This window comes from Macaca fascicularis, chromosome 9 (genome assembly GCF_037993035.2).
Source record: "Macaca fascicularis isolate 582-1 chromosome 9, T2T-MFA8v1.1".
Lineage (NCBI taxonomy): Eukaryota > Metazoa > Chordata > Mammalia > Primates > Cercopithecidae > Macaca > Macaca fascicularis.
Window position 1 is genome coordinate 132,710,884 of NC_088383.1, and position 22,127 is coordinate 132,733,010.

Genomic DNA, 22,127 nt, shown 5'->3' on the forward strand with positions numbered 1-22,127 from the left:
TCCCTCCACACTGTGACCACCCCCTGGGATCAGGGACACAGCACAAAGTGGCATGGACATGTGGGCTTCTTCAGGCAGGGTGGCAGCCTCTAAAGCCAATTCTGAACCTGCAAACCTGGGACTCTTTCCTGGTATGATTGTGTGCTAACACCACATGACAGTTTCAAGGTGTTGTAATGCCATTGTGTACACTGAATAATGCCTGGAGTTTCCTGGTAAAGACCGGGCTCCAAAACTCATAGAAAGTGATTGCTGACAAATGCTGATTTGAGCTCCTGCTCTGCACAGCTCCTTAGGTGCCCCTCAGCATAAAACAGACATGAAAGAGGGTGATGCTGCTGCGGCCCTCCTGGGACCCGCGTGGGAGGATGAAGACAGTAGACAGGCACTGGACTCCGCCAGAAAGAGACATACCACATTGGTTGATTTTATCCTGCAGAAAAACATCTCAAACAAACAGCCTGTCAATCTCTGGACGTGTTTCTACTCAGTCAAGTACCAGATTTCACATAAAAATGAAGACTCTTGAAGAGGTAAAAAGACACCAAATAAATTCAAAGTATAGATTTTCAATTTATCAAGTCACATTTTGTGAACTTGTTAAGGGAATCTACAAACAGAGCACCATGTGGCAGAGGCTGGCTCGGCTTCCCACGTGTTCATGGTGCACCTGCTGCAGTGGGGCGTGGCCCTGCAGGAATGGGAACTGAGGAGGACGTAGGTCCTGCCCTTGGGAACTTCCGGACCAACAGCGGAGAGAACCTGAAGTAACATAACTCCTCTGAGAGGACCTGAGGGCTCTGCAGATTTGTCCAAAGGAGTGAGAAATACCATGGTCCTGAGAGGGGAAAGGCTTCCTGGAGGAGGTGGCATTTGAGACAGGACTGGAGAGAAGCAGGAGAGTTTTTCAGCTGTGTGCAGAGGCCCAAGTTGAACCTAGGGAAAGATCTAGGAGGGTAATTCCAGCTGAAAAGCAGGAGAGAAGGCAAGTAGGAGAGAGGTTCTGGGCTCCGAGTCAAGGAAGGTGGTGTGGGCTTGAAGGTCCAGTGAGGAGCCGCTCAAGGAAGGTGGTGTGGGCTTGAAGGTCCAGTGAGGAGCCGCTGTGTCATGGAGGGGCCGAGGAGAGAAGTGACTCCAACAGAACAGAGCTTTAGGAAGCCAGAATGTCGGCTTTCTGCCAGAAATCATCAGACGCCACAGCCAGCCTGCCCTTTAGAGTCTATGAAGCCTGAGGGCTTTACTTTGCAGGACTAGATGAGAGATTAGAGAGGATGCCTGACCTCACATCACACACCAAAGAGTCCTGGCCAGCCCTGAATGCAGAACCCCTGCCTGCGATCCCAAGGTGCCTGCAAACGGGCTCAGTTTGGTGACAAGGCTGCAGGGAGGGTCTAGAATGGCATGGACGCAGTAGGCTGTGTGCAGTAGCGCCGCAAGTTCCAGAGCTGACTACTGGAAATGAGACCGAGCCATCTCGGCATCAAGGGCCAAGACCTGGCTTCTGGGTCAGCATGGCAGGGACTGGACAAATCCACAATCTTCCAAGCAAATGTGGGATTGCTCGGGTTTAAATTGTGGGTCCAGGACATGTCTCAAGGGCCCAGAAGGGTCACTTTCACCCCTGCAGCTCCACCTTCTGAAATACAAAGGTGGTTTATAGTTTTAAATGCTTTATAGCACCACCTCCATATCTACTGCTGCGAGGGTCAGATTTTCCTACCATGGGCTTAGTTGAGAGCTGTGTGGTCCAATATGTAGCCTTTAGCCACAAGTGGCTATTAAAAGTCAAATTAAAACTAAAATTCTGTAATATGAGAAACCCAGTTTTTAAGTTTCACTGATCACCTTTAAAGTACTCAGTAGCCACACATGGCCAGTGCTGTGGCATTCGACAGCACACAATAGGACCTTTCCATCATCACAGAAAGTTCTGTCAGCCAACAACAGCTTATAGCAGGAGCTGACTGTGTGACTATGCCCTAGCTTGCAGGCCAAATCCAGCTGCCACCTGTTTTTGTCAATAAAGATGTACTGGAATGCAGCCATGCCCATTCATTTCTTTTTTTTTTTTTTTTTTTTTGAGACAGTCTTTCTCTGTCATCCAGGCTGGAGTGCAATGATGCGATCTTGGCTCACTGCAACCTATGCCTCCCGGTTGAAATGATTCTCCTGCCTCAGCCACCTGAGTAGCTGGGACTACAGGCACATACCACCACACCCAGCTAATTTTTATATATTTAGTAGAGACAGGGTTTTATCATGTTATCCAGGCTGGTCTTGAACTCCTGACCTCAGGCAGTCTGCCCACCTCGGCCTCCCAAAGTGCTGGCCCATTCATTTCTGTACTGTGTATGTCTGCTTTTGTGCTACAATAGCAGAGCTAAGTGGTTATGACAGAGACTGTGTGGCTTGCAAAACCTACGATATTTACTGACCCTTTTAAAGAAAAGTTAGCTGACCCTGAGTATAGACTGTGCAAAAGCTACATGAGAATCTTTTCTCTAAAGATGCTCACAGGCATCTCCAAGAGCGAATAGTGGGTCCCAAACATGTGTCTCTCCTAGGAAGGAGGCAGGGAACATAGTGTTGTCAGCATCAGTGCTGAGCTTAGTCGGGGTGCAGGATGGCCACCCCCAAGCAGGCACCTTGTCTAGGCTGACCAACCTCAGAAAGAGGTAGTGGGGTGGCTGCAAGCCTACCCAGAAAAGCCAAACACACCAGAAGGGTCTTACCATTTGCTTTCTTTATTATTATTTTTTTTTCATTTTTCCCAGGTCAATGAGGCAGCAACATTAACAAAAACGGAGACACACTTTTTCCTTGCAAGATAATTCAATAATTCTTCCCAAACTGATGCTCCACAGACAATCCTAAGAGGTTTTCATTGCATTTAGCCTAATTTGGAAGATCTGGCATTCCACATATCAAAAATAACTCCCAGACTGACATGAGGCCAGCCCATGAGCACGCAGTTCCACACAGGGCAATACCCCAAGCAGGGAGAGGGCTTCAGGCCACCCCCCTTCTGGCTCTTTCCAGTCCTAGCAGGTGAAAGAGGAGATCCAGGCTAAATTATCTGGCCCCTCAGGAAGGCTGGCACCTCTGGTTTTCCCTACTTGGGGAGACTCCAGGGCTACTGGATCTGCAGGGAGTTTGGGAGTTCTTTATGGACCCAGAATTTGTGCAAGAAGCTCCATGCTTACCGCCCAACAAAACTCCTGAGTGATCTCAGCCTCTCTCTCCTTTTCTGAACACACTTCTTTGTTGAAAAAGGAGACTAAATGGATTCAAGAGGCTCACTGATGTGCACTTGGCAATGACACTATTGTCAACAGAACACAGAATTTATCTGTAGCAGCTTGCAATGTCCCAGGGCCAGAGAGGGTGGATTCTCGAAGGATGCCTGGGAGCATCTCAAATGGTAACATTTGGGACAGCCCAGCTGGGGAAATGCTGCAATTTTAGCTGTGCAAATTGCAAATGCATGTGGAACCTTTGCTGTCACGCAAACAGGGGAAATACCAGAATCCTTTTCCAGGCAGCCAGGAGGCTCTGAACGGACAGGCTCCCCTCTTTCTCTTTCTCTCTCTGACTCCCAGGTTGGCTTGCTGAGTTCTCTCACTCCCATCAGCTTTTCTTTGCTGCTCTGTCCAAGTTATTTGGATAAATGGGAACAAAGAAAAGAAAACAGCCTCAGCCTCCAGCCTTCCCTTTTGGGACCTGCCTCACAATGCACACTCTCTTCCAGGCACTTCTTGAATTACAGAGGGAACAACAGTGAGCGAGTCCACTATGGAGCTACTACCAAGTTGGTTTAATTTGCGTGGGTCCCAGACGGGTCTCCAGGGCCCAGGAGGGTCACCCACGCTGTCGTCTCTTCCGCCCCCGCAGCTTCAGCCGCCTGGCTGGCAGGCTGATGGGCTGCTTCCCAAACTTCTCCATGATCTCTCGGATCCTGGCCATGTTGGTTTTGCTAAGTGTGAAGTCACACCGTGTGGCCCCCATGTCATAGCCAACCATACAGTTCTTGGTGGATGCAGTGAAGCCTTCGGCCTTTGCTGTGACCGCATACTCTCCAGGGTTCAGGAGGCGCCAGTAATCCCCATCGTTGGCTGTGGAAAGGAAAACCAGGGGAGACTCAGAGCAGCTCTTGCTAATGCAAATCCCGCCAGCCCTCCTCCAAGACCAGCTCCCTGGGCCAGAGAGAGAGACTCTCAGGCTGGCAACGTGGAATCCTAGCTCCTGCAGATGCAAATTCTTAATGCATTTTGGAAGCCAAGATGTTTTCCTCTCTGAAAGCTGCCTTAATGGTTTGAACAGGGAGGGGAGGTGTAGGCTTCCCACAGTGTCAGTACATAGGAGCAAAGCTGGAGGGCCGATCGCTAATGCTCCTTGCTCTGTGACAATATGAGCCACTCATTACGAACTTGAACTTCCAAACGGTATGCCCTCGCCACAAAATGCCATCTTGAAAAGCCATCAGTGCAGGGCCTCCTGACTTCCTTAGCATGGCTGCAAGTACACAATAACCATTTTTTAAAGGCGTGGGCTCTTCACTTCTGGAAAGAGAAGGAAAGGACTAACTGGGCTGAAGTCAGATGACCCAGGAGAGGCCCTGGCACCTGTACCCCATTCCCTGGCTGGGGCCTGGAGAGACTTGGGAGTTGCAGGGGCATCTATACATGGATGCTGCGGGGCAGAGGAGCCTTGAGACCACATGAAACTCAAGCTGGAGCTGAGGTGGTGCCCATGCCTCCCAGGTAACCACCGGCCGATTACCTCCCAGGCACCTAACGTGACCTGGGTCCATCCTCAGCTCTAGGCTGGATCCCTGTGGTAGGTGCAGTGGTTCACGCCTATAATCCCAGCATTTTGGGAGGCTGGGTGTGGTGGTGGTTGCCTGTAATCCCAGCTACTCTGGAGGATGAGACAGGAGAATCGCTTGAACCCAGGAGGCGGAGGTTACAGTGAGTCGGGATCATGCCACTGCACTCCAGCCTGGGTGACAGAGTGAGACTCTGGCTCAAAAAAAAAGAAAAAAAAAAAAAAAAAAAAAAGACAGGTTCTAGGCTGAGGTCACTTCTCCCAGAGAGCCTACAGCCTGGTGAGAACATTTAGATCCATAGCATATCAGAGACCATGAGACAGAAAAGGAGACACCAGAGGCCATCCCGGAGAACACTACCCACACACAGAAAGACGAGGCTGGCACTGGCTCACTGAACTCTCCAAGTGACTCTGTGATACAGGCTGCACGCTTATTCCCTTTTCTATGTGAGTAATTTGATGCCCAGAGAGGTGTAGTATCCTGCTCCAGGTCACACAGCTAGTAATCAGCAGTCCTTCACTTGTGACAATCTGAACGTCCTGACCAGTCTAAAGTTTTGGAGCCAGGTAGAGAAAAGGTTGGGTTTGATCAAGTACTTAGTAGTCCCTGGACAAGGTTTGCTTGTCTTAACAAGTCCTGAAGTCTTCTAATGGATGGAAGAAAACTATGTATGTGTTTACAAATATACATGTCCCATATACACAGATCTATAACACTTTGAAGCATCGTGTTGAAATCATGAACATTCTAATCCCAGTTCATCCGAAACACCCAGTGCAATACGCTGAGCTCACAGGAGCACAGGACGTGACGGGAAGTGAAACGTGGAGGCAGTCATTTGCCACAAGTACATCATTAAGGAGCTGAAAGGAAAACAGGACTCATCTGACAGACCCAGGTACACGCTCAGGTGGGTGGCTCCTGGCATGTGTCCTGGGTCTTTTTTAGTGAAATGGCAAGTTCTTCAACGAAATAAAATGCCACTTCATACCTTTTCAGGAGCACATCGACAGGCTGAATTATACCAGCAGGTGACTCGAGCCTCACAGCAAAGCTTGTCTTTGGAGATCTCCCTCGGGGTTCCCACAGTCCCTGACAAGCCCAAGCGAGCCACCTCCTCCACGTGCCCTGCCTGTCCTCTCCCCTCTCCCTGCTACCAGGCAGCGCATCCTTGAGAGTGGAAATGGCCTCTGCTTCCTGCCTCGGCTCTGTGTTAAAGCTGTAGGCACCTGTAGAGCCCGTGTTTTCCTCTTCCGTGCTCAACATGCATGCCGTTTATCCTCCTGGATTGAACACCGAACAGGTCAGAACATTGGTTCATCTGAATGGGCTGGAGAGAAGTGAGTGACCAGGAGAGCACGTGGCTTACTGGCCTGAGAAGCGGGGCATATCAGGTCTCAACTACCAAGGGTGCTCAGAGGGGATTAGTTAAGGCCAAGAGCCTGCCCCCACCAACAACTGTTGTAGGGCACTGGCCATTGGAGGCCCCTGGAAGCAGACCTCTCAGTGGGAGCACCTGACTCAATGGCACTTGGAGGTTAAACACCTCAGGGAGGGGGCAGCCCAGGTTCTCACCAAGGGAGGTCCTTAGTAAGCTGAGCAGTGAAAGAAACCCACAATTAATGGTTATCAGCATAACTGGCTCAACTTCATGTTTCTAATAAGAAGCCTTTGTGATTCCTCTTGTCCCCGAAAAAGCCAGAAGAAGCTCTCCCTGTCCCCTCCCCAGTCCACCCTCTGTGCTGTTGCTGGCCTTCTTATACACATCATGGTGCTTACTCCCTAAACCTGCCATTATCGCAGGGCCACATGGTGATGAAATCCAAAGTCCTTGGGTGGCTGGAGCCTCTGGGGTCCCAGTTCCTGCCCTCCCCTATTGTATCTCACACCCCTTTGTTCCAGCCATTCTGACTGCCTTGCAGTGGTGTCTCAGGACACACACATCTCACACCTCTGGGTTTTGCATATACTGTTCCCACTGCTGTTCCCAACTCTTGTGCCAGGTCTACTTCCTTTCACCCTTTCTAAAGTCAGGCCTTGCAAGATTCCATTTAAATGCCTAGAGTTCGATTTTTTGTTTTGTTTTGTTTTTTGAGACAGAGTCTCACTCCATCGCCCAGGCTGGAGTCCAGTGGCACGATCTCAGCTCACTGCAACCTCTGCCTCCCAGGTTCAAGCAATTCTCCTGCCTTAGCCTCCTGAGTAGCTGGGATTACAGGTGCGCACCACCACGCTTGGCTAATTTTTGTACTTTTTTTTTCTCTCTTTTTTTTTTTAGTAGAGACGGGGTTTCACCATATTGGCCAGGCTGGTCTCGAACTCCTGACCTCGTGATCCACCCGCCTCGGCCTCCCAAAGTGCCGAGGATTACAGGCATGAGCCACCACGCCAGTCCTAGAGTTTGTTTTTAATAATGAAAGCTATTCTTACTAATTTTCAAGAAATTTGTTCTGTCCTTGTGGTCCTGTCAGGTAAGCCCTCTAATTTTTGAAGAGAAATAGACAAGCAGGTGGAGACAGTGTTCCTGTGAGCCTGAGGGTTCACCCCATTCAGATGAGGGCTCAGTGCTTAGAGCAAAACCCAACGCAGATCCTGTGGGCCCCTTCCACATCACTGCGCTCCACTGGTCCCAGCCGGCCTCTCTCCAGCCACACAAGGCTTCCTTTTGTTTCTTGATTCTTGACTCTGAGCCTTTGCAATTACTGTTCCCTCCAACTTGAACGCTATTCTTTGCTCTTCTAAAGGCCAGCCTGTGTATGTCCCCGTAGGGAGGGACCCTTCCTTGGCTTTCCCATCTATCTGTAAATATCACTTGATTTATTTTTTTTTCATGGCACTGATCACAGTGCATAGTAAACTTTTAAATCTTCATTTTGGAGTTATCTCTAGGTTTCCTTCACTAGAATGTGTACTTTTAGAGGCCATACTTGTTTTACTTACTGCAGTATTTCCAGTCTGGTGCACAGTAGGAGCTCAATAAGAAAGGTCAAAAGAATGAATACAATGATCAGGACTGTGTGTGGCTTCACACAGTCAGAATGAGGGGCATTGGCCCCGTCATCTGAAAGCTTCTACTGAGGAGACACGGATCTGCCTGATGCCCTCATTGGCCTGGCAGGGCACGCTGTCCTCAGTTCTTGGCTATTTTCCCAATGTCTTCCTTGAGGCTCTCATTTTCTCTGCTTCTGTCTCTAGCCACTGGAAAAGTCTGGAATCACATTATGAAAAGCGGGAGATGCAGTGTTGGGCTGCTGTCCCCATGAGTGCTCAGGTCTGTGTTCAGGGTGAACCTTCTAGGGAGCTGCAGTGGAAGTCAACACATAATGGGCATCCCAGGCATTCACGCATGCCAAGCCTGTCCCACAGACTCTGGCCAAGCAATGGATGAAAGAAGTATGCAGATACAAGTATTTTGCCTGAGCATGTGGATAGGGGACTGCACGACTTAGCACCACTGACAAGAGTGCAGCCCCCATAAGCCAGGAATGTTTGTATTTATTTAGTACAGATTTAATGACAAAGGCTTGGAGCAAACACAATTTGTGGATAATTAACATTGTCCACCCCCGAGTAGAGAGCAGTCCTGCACACAAATGATCAAAGGTTGGTTTCTGGAGACATAAGTAAACAAATTGATTTAGATAAATTCCTTTACATTCCCTTGTTATCTACTCTGCCCTTCTGAAGTTTTTGCAAAACCTCCTGACCTTCTAAGAAGGTTTGTGTCTTTCCTTATAATTTCTCCCACCACCCTGACCAATCTCCTATACACGGGCAGAAGGGGCAACTCAGGTCTAAAGAATGTCAACACGAGCAGGTCAGGTCAGCACCCACCAAGTAAAGGACAGTCGTGTGGAACGGTGAGCCGGGTGTCTGTCCAACGCACTGATATGCATCTAACTCAAAGCATTCCTACCAGCTTCCCTCCCTGTGGAATTCCATTTAATACCTCTGTTTACTTTATGCAAAATCCATCCCAAAATAAAACTTGTCAGATCACATAAACCTCAGACAGAAATCAAGGCAAATTCAGAGCTTTTCTTGAGAACCGAAAGATTCTGAAACAGAATAAAGAGCCGTGTGTAAAGTATGGAGTTTATCTGTCATGATAATACACTGGGAAATTATTTATAGAGGGGAAAATCAAGGGAGGGAGTTGCATTTCCCATTAGCTCATCAAAACTGTCTCCTTGATTGCAGGGGCTTGAAACTCAGCACCCATTAGGCAAAGTATTCTGTCTTAGCTTATGGGGCCCCAGGGTCTTTTTATCTCCCACTCAGTTCAAAACTCTTATGTTTTCTCACATTGCATACAAAGCACTAAATAGTCAAGGAATGTTCTAGGCTCTTCTAGAATTGTCATTTCAAAGGAGCTTCATTTGTAATGTTTAAAATACAAATCCTATGCAGAACCACATCACACAGCCTTTCATGCATAATGATCGCCAACACTCTGCGTGGTCTCTGGCACATTACAGCTATGCCATCTACATTTGCTGAATTAATTAAGGAATTGTGAATAAATATATGGAAAAAAATGAACACCTATGAGGGGCTACGATGTACAAAATTCCATGGTATTCGGTGTGAAGCCTCATGGTTCATGGCTATAAGATCAGTGACAAGTGGTATGAATGTTCAGAAAATATTATTAAGTGAAGAAATCAGTAACTAGATGGGAAAATGCAATTTATGGCATTATACAGCAATCTACAATTTTGTGGCATTTTAGACACAGTTTATTCATTTGCATATTTGGTCTTTTATGCCAGGCCCACTGCTAGGGAGCCTGGCAATGAAGGGTACGTGGGCCAGGTCTGAACCCCAGCCTCACCTCATCCTAATGTCCCAAAGTCTGCTTCCTGGCAGGTGGAATGGGATCTTTTGTTGACAGGACAGGATCATGGGAACAGTTTGCAGAGAAGGAGCCTCTCCTCCCTGATCAAGAAAAATAGCATGGAAATAAAGGAAGGAGCACCAGATTTGAAGCCTCTAGCGCTTGGCTCAAATCATAGCTCTGCCTCTCACTGGGTAATCCTGGACCATCATGGACTGTTCATCCGCCCATTCATCAACAAGTATTTATTGAGCATCCACTGCTCAGAAGTGGCCAGGCAGGGGGCTCATAATACACTGAGGAACAAACCAACCAACCAGTCAAGGGCTCCTGACTTCGTGGGGGCGAAGAGGCAGAAACAAATAACGAGCAGAGTACACACGAGCCTATTATGTGATGTGTTAGAAGGGAGATGTGCCACGGGGAAGGGACAAAGTCGGGGCAGGTAAGAGGGACCAACAGGGCAGCAGGGAGGTGTGCCATGCTCACAGGGGTCAGGGTTGGCTGCAGTGAGATGGTGCCATCTGAGCAAAGACCTGAAAGGCAGGAGGCAGGAACCCAGGGACCTCCAAGGGAAGAAGGTTCAGGTGGACAGAGGTGCCACAGTGATGACCCCCTGTGTGGCTGTCAGTCCACGAGGAGCAGTGGGAAGTCAGATCATGGCCCTGTTTGCCTTGGACAGGGGTGGGGAGTGGGACACAGCATTTTCAGTTTTAAGTGGGGCATCCCAGGTCATGACAGCCCTGTGGCACAAAAGAAAAACCTGGACTTGTTAAGCACCTTTGTTTTCATATCACTTTCTAACCAGCAAAGAACAGGGCAGAGTCCTCTGGGACCCTGAAGGGCACCTGCAGGGCATCTTCCAGCCCACCTGGAGGTCGGAGACCTGAAGCCAAACTCTTCTAATCCCTTAACCATCAGTGGGTCACTGCCCTCCTTAAGCTGCTGTTTTTCACCTGAATGAGTGGGAACGAATGGCCTGTCTCCCTCAGAGGGATAAAGTGAAAACAACTGAGAGAAAGCGTGTGTGAGCGTTCTTTGAGAACAGATCGTGTGGGGAACAGCTCCTTATTCCTGCTGTTGCTGAGTGATCCAGGGGCAGCCTTCTGCTGTCCTGACGTGGTGTGGCCGCTTCATAAGTGCATTTTAAAATGGGAGATTGTTTTGGCGTTTTAGGAACTGGAAACCAAATTTGGTTTATAAAACCCTGGGTCTTACAATTTCTTTTCTTCCATAGCAAAGAGAGTTGGAATAAGATGTGAGCACTGCCTTTTAGAGATCATTCTCTGACCCTCAGATTATCCAAGTTCCTAGAATTTTCTACCCTGCATTCAAAAGGGAATCACGTGTGCTAACCCTGACTAGTTAACACCATCAGACACTCATCCCTTCCAGTGAGTGGGAGCTGGGTCTCCCTGATACATCTCATCTAATGACAGCATCAAGAAAGATACAATTTATGTGAGGAATGATGCAGTTAAATGACAGAGTTAATACAAGAAAGCTATTAACAGAGTGAAATATAGGAGATGCCCTCGTTTATTATTACTGTTATTCTTATCCTACCCTTCACATTACAGACACCTGAGTCTTCCTAAGACATCACGCTCAGTGATTTCCTGTGCTTTAATGGAAAAGTTGCATCCTCTCTGGAGGGGCATGTAAGGCCAGTCCCAACCCACCCCTCCAGCTGTCATCTTGCTGCTGGTCCCTTCAAACTCTCCACTCCTCCATAAGTCACCCAGTTTATGGCTTCTCCCTCTCCCGAGCAGCCTGGCTCCTTCCCTCCCTCCCTCCCTGGCCCCTCTGGGATTAAGGACACAGGCCACATTCCACCTGGTCTGAGAGCTAAGATGCCTGCAGATGCAACAACTCCATAGAGACAGAGCTGCTTCCTCAACTCCTTAGAAACTTCCACTGCACCTGGAGGTCAGCTGGCTGCTGCATGACCATCCTGTGCAAGGGACAGAGAGCAACCAGGAAGCACAGGTTGAAAACCTCCCTTTCAAGGGTCTCTTGAAAAGTGGGAAATTTAGAGGAAGGAGACTGTAATTCGGCTCTGAGTAAGACGTTTCCAGCAGTCATTTCATGATTGTAACCCAAGTAAAACACCTAAAAAAAATGGGTATTTCTTACCAAGAGACAGTTGGTACACATTTGCAGTTACCTGTTCGGATGTCATGGTTTACGCCTTCTACGGAGATAATGGCATTTGGGATTCCTTTTCCATGTGAATCTCTCACCAAGCCTTTAATGCCTCGATGAACCTGCTCAGCAAACATGAGACACAGGGTGAGGCCACCGACCAGCTCTGGACACAACCGGCACAATGGAGGGGGCTGTCAACCCGCCATCAGCCGGTTCCCACCAAGAACTCACACAGCACCACGTCTTGCTCAGGGGCATGGAACCGAAAAGCAGGTTCATTGCTCACTGCATTGTCGGGTTCAATTAACAAGGGCAAGGTCTTGGTGTAAGAAAAGTGAACTTATTTCTGAAGCTAGCATTAGGGAACCATCCTGCTTTAAAATGTGCCACTTCTCCTTTGGAGCAAAAAGCTGATACTTTTATGAGGGAGGGAGCTAGTGAGCAAGGGCAGGTGTCTTATCTAGACCCTGCTAGCCTGGTGTCTTATCTACCAGACAGTTGAGTTGGCACCTTCCTGGGCAGAAATAAGTTGTAAAAGTGGCCAGCGGGCATGCTTTCAGCATGCCCTCCAAGGCCAGCCCCTGGAGGTGGGCGTTCTGCCTTGGAGCACAGATGAGCTTGCCCTGCAGGGAATGTCTGCTGAGGGGGCAGTGACAGGTTATTTTGCATTTCAAAAAAGGCTAAGTGGGAAGCAGGGGAAAGGAGCAAGGAGAAAAGAAGAGAAAAACACCAATTAAATTATCTCTTAGAAAAACAGGAGTCCTCAGGTTATAGGCTTGCCTGGCTCTGTATGGATTTGGAATGTAAACTTCTGCATTTCTTTTGGGTTCTTGCACCAGAAAGTCTTCCATTAAAATGCCCAGAGGCTTAAAAAGTATTAGGATCTGAGACGGTTCACAGAAACACATTTACTAAAAACTGAAATTTAATTTTTATAGGCATATTTATTTTGACTTTTTGGGACTTGCTGACTTAAAAGTCAGAGGGAAAACAAACAACTCAAAGAAACCTTCCTACAGATGACAACTCCAGGCATAGACCCTTCCAAAGACTTAATTGTGTCATGCGACGCACTTGAACCTTATGCCTCAGTTTCCCCACTTGTAGAACGATGTGCCAATCCAAGGTGACATTCCGTCATTACCAATGACTTTATGCATATTACGAGGACTAGGCATTTTATCCACAGGAGGCCTTTTGGCTAAATGGCATCATTACTTAAGACTGATTAGGTTGTTACAGTCAAGTCCTTCTCTTTACAGGGATGCAAAGGAAAAAGAGCCTTCTCTTACAAAATTCCAGGCTGGGAACAGGAATTCCTTGGGTGAGAGGTTCCCCTTAGAAGGAAAAATGGACTCACACCCTTCTGTGCCAGGGAAGCTCACTGGGGGCTGAGTCTCCCAAGACCATCATGGGACAGAGTCAGATGCTAAATCCTGGTGCCAACCTCTGCCCCCTGTGCAGAAGTGCAGCCAAAAGTGCCAGCCAAAGCCATTGGCTGAATGTGCCTTCTGACTGCTGAGCACAACCCATGGAGGGGGAACCTTGTGTCCAGCCTCAGGGTCTTACTTCCAAATGGATGGAGGTTAAGGTGGAGTCAGAATTAACACTTAGAAAAAGCAGGAGCCCTGAGGCTTGACACTTGTTTCTGTTTAATCCATTGCTTTCCAGTTAGTCTGTTCCTTAGTGGGGCCTGGATACTGTTTGGTTAGTTGCAGAACTAGAACTGGTGAATTCACTAATGCTGCAAGATGGATGTGCCCTTGACAGCCTACGGCAGGGAGGTGTCCAAGGTTCTCAGAGGAGGCAGCAGCAGCCCCTCCCCAGCTGGGTAGCAGAGCCCAGCGGTACTTGTTAAAGCTGCTCCCAGGTCATTCACCCCTGCCACCTGCAACAGTGACTCTGAAGGCCTGGGAGGGTGTTAGGGACTCAATTGTGTCCCCACCCCACCCCAGCCCCCAAATTCATATGTTGAAGCTCCAACCCCAGTATCTCAGAATGTGACTATTTAGAGATGGAGCCTTTAAAGAGGTAATTAAGTGAAAATGAGGCTGTTAAGGTGGCGTCCTCCTAAGAAGAGGAAATTTGGACTCATACACAGAGGCACATGCACAGAAGGATAACCACCATGTGAAGAGGTGGCAAGATGGCAGCCGAGGAGACAAGGCTCCAAGGACACCGACCCTGTGGGCAGCTTCGTCTCGGACTTCTGGCCTCCAGAGCTGCAAGTCTGCCTTGTAAGCCACCTGGTCTGTGGTGTTTTGTGATGGCAGCCAGAGCAGACTGAGACAAGGGGCCTGGGCACGTTGGCTCAAACACGTAGCACCTGTTCCCTGCAGAGCAGCATCAGAGAGCCCAGGAACCAGTCCCATTGCTCCAGGCCAGTGGGCACAATGACCATTGGTTTAGAGCTCTCTTCCCTGGGGCCTGCTCAAGTGTCAACACAGAGTTGCTCCTCAAAGCACTAAGATGGCCCAGTACGATGGCCAAGGTCTGAAGCTCTAATTCCATCCCATACTTTCAGCCACCTGGCAGCCTCATCCCCCAGCTAGTCCCCCTCATCCCAGCCACATGCCCTCAATATACCTGCTCCATGAACACGATCAGAGATTCCCGGTTATTCTCCCACTCTTCGGGCAGTTGACTCTCATGTGGGTATTTATCACAGCCGACGTAGATGGACAGTTCGAAGCAGTTTGTATGAAGGTAGCTGAAATCGTTCAGACCTGCCAAGCCAATGGGACAACAGTGTAACTGAACAATACTCAAAATGGCACTGGGGAATGGGACACAGGGGGAAGCAGAAATGTTTAAGAACATTCGGAAGGCCTTGTTTAAACAGGGAGGTATCAAGTATCTACTACAGACAAAAATTTGCATTAGAGCAAATGTGTGTGAGTTAGAGATTCTGGAGAGAAGATGCATCCGCAGTGGTGTGTGGTGAGGACGGACACATGGAAGTGTGGCTTTGACAAAAAAGCCAAAAGAACTGAAATAATGCTATTTAGATAAAATACTTTATTAATAAAGTAAAAAAGTTTAACGCTCCATTTTTGGAGTAAAGCTATCATTCATGAACACTACAGGTTTTAAGTGTTTGATTAAGTTTCTCTCTACAGTTATGCTGTCTCAGCTATAGCTCTATGACAGTCTTCTATTTTGATTCCAAAAATTGCGATCCTTGCCACTGTTTGCCGAGTGCCTCCTATAAGCCAGGATCTGTCCTAAGCACTCTGCAGCCATTAGGTGACTTAATTTTCATCCCAAACCCAGCAGAGGTAGGCAACACAGCAAATTTACAAATAGGAAAATTGAGGTTGAGAAGGGAAAGAATCGTACCCAGGACCACGTATGTGTCTGGAAAGGGTCAGAGTCAGGGTTTGGGCCCAGGTCTGCATGCCCTTGCCTACGGCTCCGAATAGAGCATCACTGCTTGGGGACTTGTAGGCAAACCCACTCCCCCAGTACACCTGAAAGCAGACAAGCCTTCTGCCTCCTGGCATGACGACAGCAGGACAGGAAGCCCCAGCCTGATGTGTAGTGGGTGTCTGGACTCATTATCTAGGGCTGCTGTTACAGTGTAAATTACCATCAAATGGTTGGCTTAAAGCAACAGAAATTTATTCTCTCACAGTCTCAGAGGCCAGAAGTCTGAAACCAAGGTGTCTGTGGTCCCTCCAAAGCCTCTGGGAGGGGGAACCTCCTCTAGGGGAGGAGGCTTCCTTGCCTCTTGCAGCTTATGGGGGCCCCCGGCATTCTTTGTCTTGAGGCCGCATCACTAAGCTCTCTGCCTCTGTCTTCATATGGGCTTCTCCTCTTCTTCTGTCTTGCTTCCAGGTAACACAGGGTGACCCCATCTGGAGACCCTGAATATAATGATACCTGCCAAGACTCGTTTTCCAAATAAGCTAACATTCCCAGGTGTGGGGTTTTAGAAAGCAGACATTATCTTCTGGGGAGGCCACCACTCCACCCACTATACTAGCCAACATTTGTGAAATAAATAGATGAGTGTTTGATGGCTTGAAGTACCAGTGGCTTCCTTCCCAACATTTTTGTTTTTGAACAGGATGATGATTAGCAAGCTGTGCTCTGCGCGACTCACCCAGTAGAAGGCCCCTCTGACCACCCGCCCTGGGCTCTAGGGTCAGGGTCACAGAAAGCAGGAGTGCTGTGTGCCTTGGACAAATTTTCTTCATTCTCACTCAGTGCACCAGAAGGAACCCTCTCCTGCAATGCTCAGTATCAAAACCGTGGCTTTGGGGTGTCAAGAGCAACTCTATCCATCTGCTGCCTGGTAACTGAAGTCAGAGGCAAAATGGCGCTAAGTATACAGCCACTCTACCCAATGCCAGGTTCGAACCATTCACATGTCATCAGCAATGGGCCTCTGATTAAGCCTGTGACGAAACACTGAGCGTGTTTGCAGCGAGAGCAGTGGAATAAAAAGGGTGGGACAGAGCCAAGTCAATGGAAAATCCTTCACATGGGCCCCCGTCTCATTGAAGGAGACTGGTCAAAATTCCTTGGGTCAAACCCGCAGTATGGAATTACAGACAGTGCAAGAAGGCCAGGGGACAACAGGTCACCAGTGAGCACAGGTTTCAGCTTTCCGGGAGGGCTGAACACCTGTCTGCAGAGAAAACGATGGTCACTTCCACCCTTGTAGTCCTCGTTAGCACCGAAATAAATGCGATATTTAAACGTTCTGGAGTGAGCCTGCCATTTTGCAATATGTGTCTTCAGAGCACAGGAAGTTTTAGAAGAACTGGCAAAATGAGAAACCAGAGGGAAGTGGAGAAGCCTGGGCCTTGCTGTCCTGCTGCCGCCCGCCAGCCTTCCAGAGTGTATCACCTTGCTGAGAACACATGGCCAGAGATGGGCTTCGAAAGCAAAATGCTACTTCCTGTCTGAAGTGTGTGAACAAGGGGCCACGATGTGCCCCAGATAGTTCTTCACAAGCCTTCGGTCCTAGCTGGGGTGGTGAGATATTCCTTTGCGTTCTCTCCCTAACTGGCATCCTTCTCTTGTCACCAGCTTCAGCAGGGAAGGCACAGCCACATTCCTTACAGCTCTGTGCATCTGATGCGACCACAACGCCTTCCTTCACTGTAGAGGAGAAGGTGCAGGGTTGCAGGAACAGAGAGGCTCAAAGGAGTCTGGAGTGAAAGCACACATACTCCAAACAATGTACATTTCAAAGTGTATTGACCCTTGCTCTCGACTGGGCCACTCCCCATTAACTAGTGCCTGGCAGGGCACAGCTAATGAGTAAGAAAAAAAACGGAACAAAAAGGTGGAGAGGAGAGGGAGGGGGAGGAAAGGAAATTACAAGTCACATTTCATTAATCTACAAAGCAATGAATCTGCAGACTTCATCACACTGTCAGGAAGATGAATGATTAAAAAGCCTCAAGCTACCACATGGCTCTGCTGCAAAGTCCCAGAAATAATGGAAAATATAATTGATAGAAAAAAAATCAAACGCTACCTATGTGATTGTGTGGCAGCCAACTTCGCAAAATGTTACGAGTGACCAATACTGGGGAATCCGGGTGTGCCCATGCCCAATTTAGTCACAGCAGCCAAAAAAAATAAACAGGTATTTTACTTAAAGCTTTTTGTAGGTGGGTTTTTAGGGCTAAAAACTTGAAAAGCAAGAATGCTTTTTGCCATTAGGAATTTTTCTTGATAGATAGAGATTTGCATTTTTTTTTTTTATTTCATACAAGGTAAAACCATGATGGATTTAGATAAAATGCCTCCACTTGGTCTGTAAAAGGCAAAACGTCAAGCTTTCTGCACATGTTTTAAAATGCCCAGGGAAACAAGTATTTCTACTTTGTTTTTCTTTTCCCAAAGGTGGGAACATACTTGAAAAGTAGGTGAAGGCTGAGTTTCTAACAAAGTCAAACGATATTAACGCTTATCAGTACAGTGAAACCGACAATAAGGATGTGCTTATATGAGGTTTCACAGCAGCGTGTTACTGCAGAGGGGAGTCCGCAGGGGACGGGAACTTATTGCGACTATTTCTGTGAGCCACACGTCAAGCACATCCACATCTTCCACCTGCATAATCCTCACAGCTTCCTGGAGGGAGCTGGTATTACTACCACCGTCCTCCTCCTCCTCTTCATCATGACCATTTTTACAAATGAAAAAGTGCAAGGGTTCAGAGAGGTTAAGTAACTGGCCCTGCATCACACAGCAACTAAGTAACAGAGTGGGATTTGAACCCCCAGTCTGACGTGAAAATAGTTTGCAAATTCATCATTGGCTTGACCAACCCTCACAGAGCGAAGGAAGGAAGAAGCGTTATGCCCGGGGTCCTGCAGTCCATGCAGAGGGACTTTGGAAATGGGACATCCTCATCCCTCCTGGTTTAGGGAACAGCCCTGAGACAGGAAACCAAGCGCTTGTCCTGACGTGTGGACCACGGGGCCCTCTGGCTGCTGTGAGGGAATTTCTGAAGTCTCTCCTGGGAGCCTCTGCAGTGCTGAGTGGATGCCAGGAGCAATACTTTGTATTCCCCATGCAGCACACAGTCAGTGTTGACCGCAGGCTGTGGGTATGAGTGTGACGGGCTGGCCCGCTGGCCGCTGGAGGACAGCAGGTATGAATGGAACCGTCCTCACCACAGGTTCAGCCTGCAGCTCACAGTCCCTTCACAGTTGAGCTTGGGATGGATGCCTGGCCTCCTCTGTGGGTTTACAGCACAGGACATCACCCAAGAACAGAAGAGCTCGTACAGATAAGATAAGAAAAACTCAGGCTCCAGCGCCAGCACCAGCACCAGCACCAGCATGCTCTCCACCCCTTCACTAGGTTGGGTTTTTTTTTTTTGTCTTTGTTTTTGTTTTGTCCACTATTGCCATTAACTCCAATTTTACCCATCTCTGACCCTGTCAAATCTGAATAGCTTGGAGGCTAAGCACAGGCCACGGAGTCAGAGACCCCAGCCCTGTGCCTTTCTTACTCGAGCAGATCCCTTTGGGTCTCCAGCCCGTTACCTCCTTTGTACACTGGAAAGTGAGACTGGGGCCAGGATGGAAGGAGAGCCTGAGTGCTGTGCTTAGGAAAGTGCTGGCAGGTCCTAAGTGCTCCACCGTGGCAGCCACCACTTAGTGACAACGGACAGTAGTGATACCGGGAGGGCCAGGAGGAGACCCCTGCAGCGTCCTCCTGCACCTGCAGCCCACTCTCCCCCAGAGGGAGGCTTACTTCCAGCAACAGTGTGCCAGGAGGCCCCATTGACAGTGCCCTCCTCCTTCTGGAACTCCTCCGTGTGGCACACCCTCCTCCGGGCGTCCGTCATGAGGCGGTGCGTGGAGGCATAGGAGTAGGCCAGCCAGCGGAACACGTGGTCGTCGGGGGTGGGGGTGTGTTCCTGTGTCTTCCAGGGGGACCGCACCAGATCGTAGGGGTATGCCACCACCAGCTCGCCGCCCTGCAGGTTGCCGCCCAGCACAAAAGGGATTTTTTCCATCCAGGCTATGACTGCTCTGGTCTCGGCGGCCACCTGTGAACATCCCAAATGGACAAGTAAAATGAGCAGGAAGCCGCTTTCTCTCCCCAGCTGTCAAACAGGGACGTAGTCAAAAAAGCAGTGCTTTTATGGAATAATCTTAGTAAAGTTTAGAATTTCAAAATCAATTCTGGGAAAATGTGAAAGAGACTTAGAAAGACTCATAAACCAATCAAATGAATGGGCTTTGTTTGGATCTTGATTTAAACAACCTTGGGGAGGGGGGAATAACAGGGGAAATGTGAGCACTGACCAGATACTTGACTATATTAAGGAATACTTTATTTTAATATAATAATGGTAACGCCTTATGGTTGTAAAAAGAGTGCCTTTATTTTTTAGAGATATCTACTGAAATCTTTACAAAGGAAAGGCTATGATGCCTCGGTTTAGTTTCAGTAACCTGGGGGAGGAGGAGAAAGTGAGTGAAGGTGTGGACGAAACAGGAATCGGTAAGTGTCAGAGCTGAGATGGGTCCATGGCGATCCTGGGCAACTTCCTCCCTAATTCCGTATGCTTGACATCGTTTAACAATAACGTTTAAGTAAAAAAGAAAACCATGTCAAAAGCTAAAATTTGAAAGTTTGATATGGTCAAACATTGATCAGTGAAACAAGTATTTATCATAAATTGCTAAGCTCTGTGAAGATAATCTCAGTAAGATCAAATTGACAATGATAACAGACATCGGAAATCATCTCACCATGATGTATAGAAAACTGAGTAAGGGATGAGATGGACTTGGGATTCATTAAGTTTTGTTGTTTTTGTTTAAACACCTCAGGGGCCCTGGATTGGACCAATGAGAGAGCTTAGTTCATTATACAGTATCACTGCTGGTCTGTGCTTGGTCACCTTCTGGTTTTATTTATTTATTTATTTATTTATTTATTTATTTGAGACAGAGTCTTGCTCTGTTGCCAGGCTGGAGTGCAGTGGCGCAATCTCGGCTCACTGCAACCTCCGCCTCCCGGGTTCAAGCGATTCCCCTGCCTCAGCCTCCTGACTAGCTGGGACTACAGGCGCACACTACCACGCCTGGCTAATATTTTGTATTTCAGTAGAGATGGGTTTTCACCATGTTGGCCAGGATGGTCTCGATCTCCTGACCTCATGATCCGCCCGCCTCAGCCTCCCAAAGTGCTGGGATTCCCTTCTGTTATTTATTTCAACATGGAAAACACCTATGAACCCACCATCCAACCGCAGACCTCACTAACAATTTCTGTTCTGTGTGCCTACACCATCCTACCTATCCACCCTCCTGCCTCCCACTCAGAGGCACCCACTGTATCCTAAGTGATGTGATTCTCATTCTCTCTCTTTTGTTTTATCCCATATGTGTATACCTGAAAATATACCGTTTGGTTTTACTTGCTTTTGATCTAAAAATAAAAATAGGTAGGGGTGGAGGGGCGCAACGATACTGCTGGTTGCCTTCTGCAATTTCTTTTTCCTCCCACTCAATTTTGTGTTTCCCATATTCATCCTGTTGTTGAATAAAGGTATTTTCAGTCTTTTTTTCACTTCAATATGGAGATCCCATTTAATGCATTAATACCTATTCTTAGATGATGGGCGTTGGTAATTTTCAATCTTTTGCTATAATGAAGAGTGTTGCTTTGAACTTCCTTTTACTGTCTTCTGGTACATATGTGTTGGAATTTATCTTGCACATATCACCAGAAGTGAAATTGTAGAGGCATAGGATATAAAAATATTCTACTTTACAAGGTAATCAAATTATTTTCCAAAATCATTACATCAGTGTATACTCATCCACAATGTATACTCATCCACAGTGTATACTCATCCACAATGTATACTCATCCACAGTGTATACTCATCCACAGTGTATACTCACCCACAATGTACAAGAAATCTGTCCCGTATTCCCTCCCACACTGGGGGGATTTTTACTTTTGCCAAACAATGGACATATAATGTTCTCTCATCTGCATTTCCTTAGTACTAGTGAGGTAGAACATCTTGTCATTTTTATTAATTCTGTTTCCTCCTCTCTTACCCTTTTGTCCATTTATCTATTGAATTGTTCATATTTTTATTATTTGTTATTCTTCAGCTTTTAAATTTTCAACATTCTCAGTTATATAATTTATAAATAACTCCTCCCAATTTTTAGCTTGTCACAGTTTTTCAAATCTTTTGAGGAACAGGCTTTCTTACCTCCATGTAGTCGAATTTACTAATCTTTTATGATTAATGCCATTTGTATCTCACCTAAAATAGCCTTCCTCACACTAAAAGCTGTATTCAAAATTTGATGAGATATTATTGTGAATAATTGTTAAATTTGATCAAACACACCTTTCTATAGACAAATTGCTTCATATTATTTCTTTGTTTTCTATCATTTCATTCATTTTTGCCCTTGCTTTTCATTTATTAATTTTAATTTCTTTTTTTTTTTTTTTTGAGACAGGGTCTCACTCTATTGCCCAGGGTGGAGTGCAGTGGCATAATCTCAGCTCACTGCAACCTCCACCTCCCAGGTTCAAGTGATCCTCCTACCTCAGCCTCACAAGTAGTTGGGACCACAGTTGTGCACCACCACGCCTGGCTAATTTTTGTGTTTTTAGTAGAGACAGGGTTTCACTATGTTGGCCAGGCTAGTCTTGACCTCCTGACCTCAAGTGATCTGCCTGCCTCAGCCTCCCAATGCCCTTGTTTTTAAATTAATCTCTCTTTCTTTGGGTTTCTTCTGTTATTTATTTATTTATTTATTTGCTAACTTCTTAAGTTAGTTAACTTTCAGCTTTCCTTTG

The 22,127-nt window shown here is 47.4% G+C and overlaps 1 protein-coding gene across 2 annotated transcripts in view; it reads right to left on the minus strand.

The window, feature by feature from the left end:
* Window positions 1-2,728: 2,728 nt before the first annotated feature.
* Window positions 2,729-22,127, minus strand: part of CPXM2 (carboxypeptidase X, M14 family member 2) — a 146,183-nt gene continuing 126,784 nt past the window's right edge. For both annotated transcript variants that reach the window (XM_045361714.3, XM_005566674.5), the window contains 4 exons: window positions 19,038-19,335; window positions 14,400-14,539; window positions 11,833-11,932; window positions 2,729-4,112 (listed from right to left, as the gene is read on the minus strand). In XM_045361714.3, coding sequence (XP_045217649.2) covers window positions 3,859-4,112; window positions 11,833-11,932; window positions 14,400-14,539; window positions 19,038-19,335 — 792 coding nt within the window. In that variant the 3' untranslated portion in view covers window positions 2,729-3,858. The remainder of the gene's footprint in view (window positions 4,113-11,832; window positions 11,933-14,399; window positions 14,540-19,037; window positions 19,336-22,127) is intronic.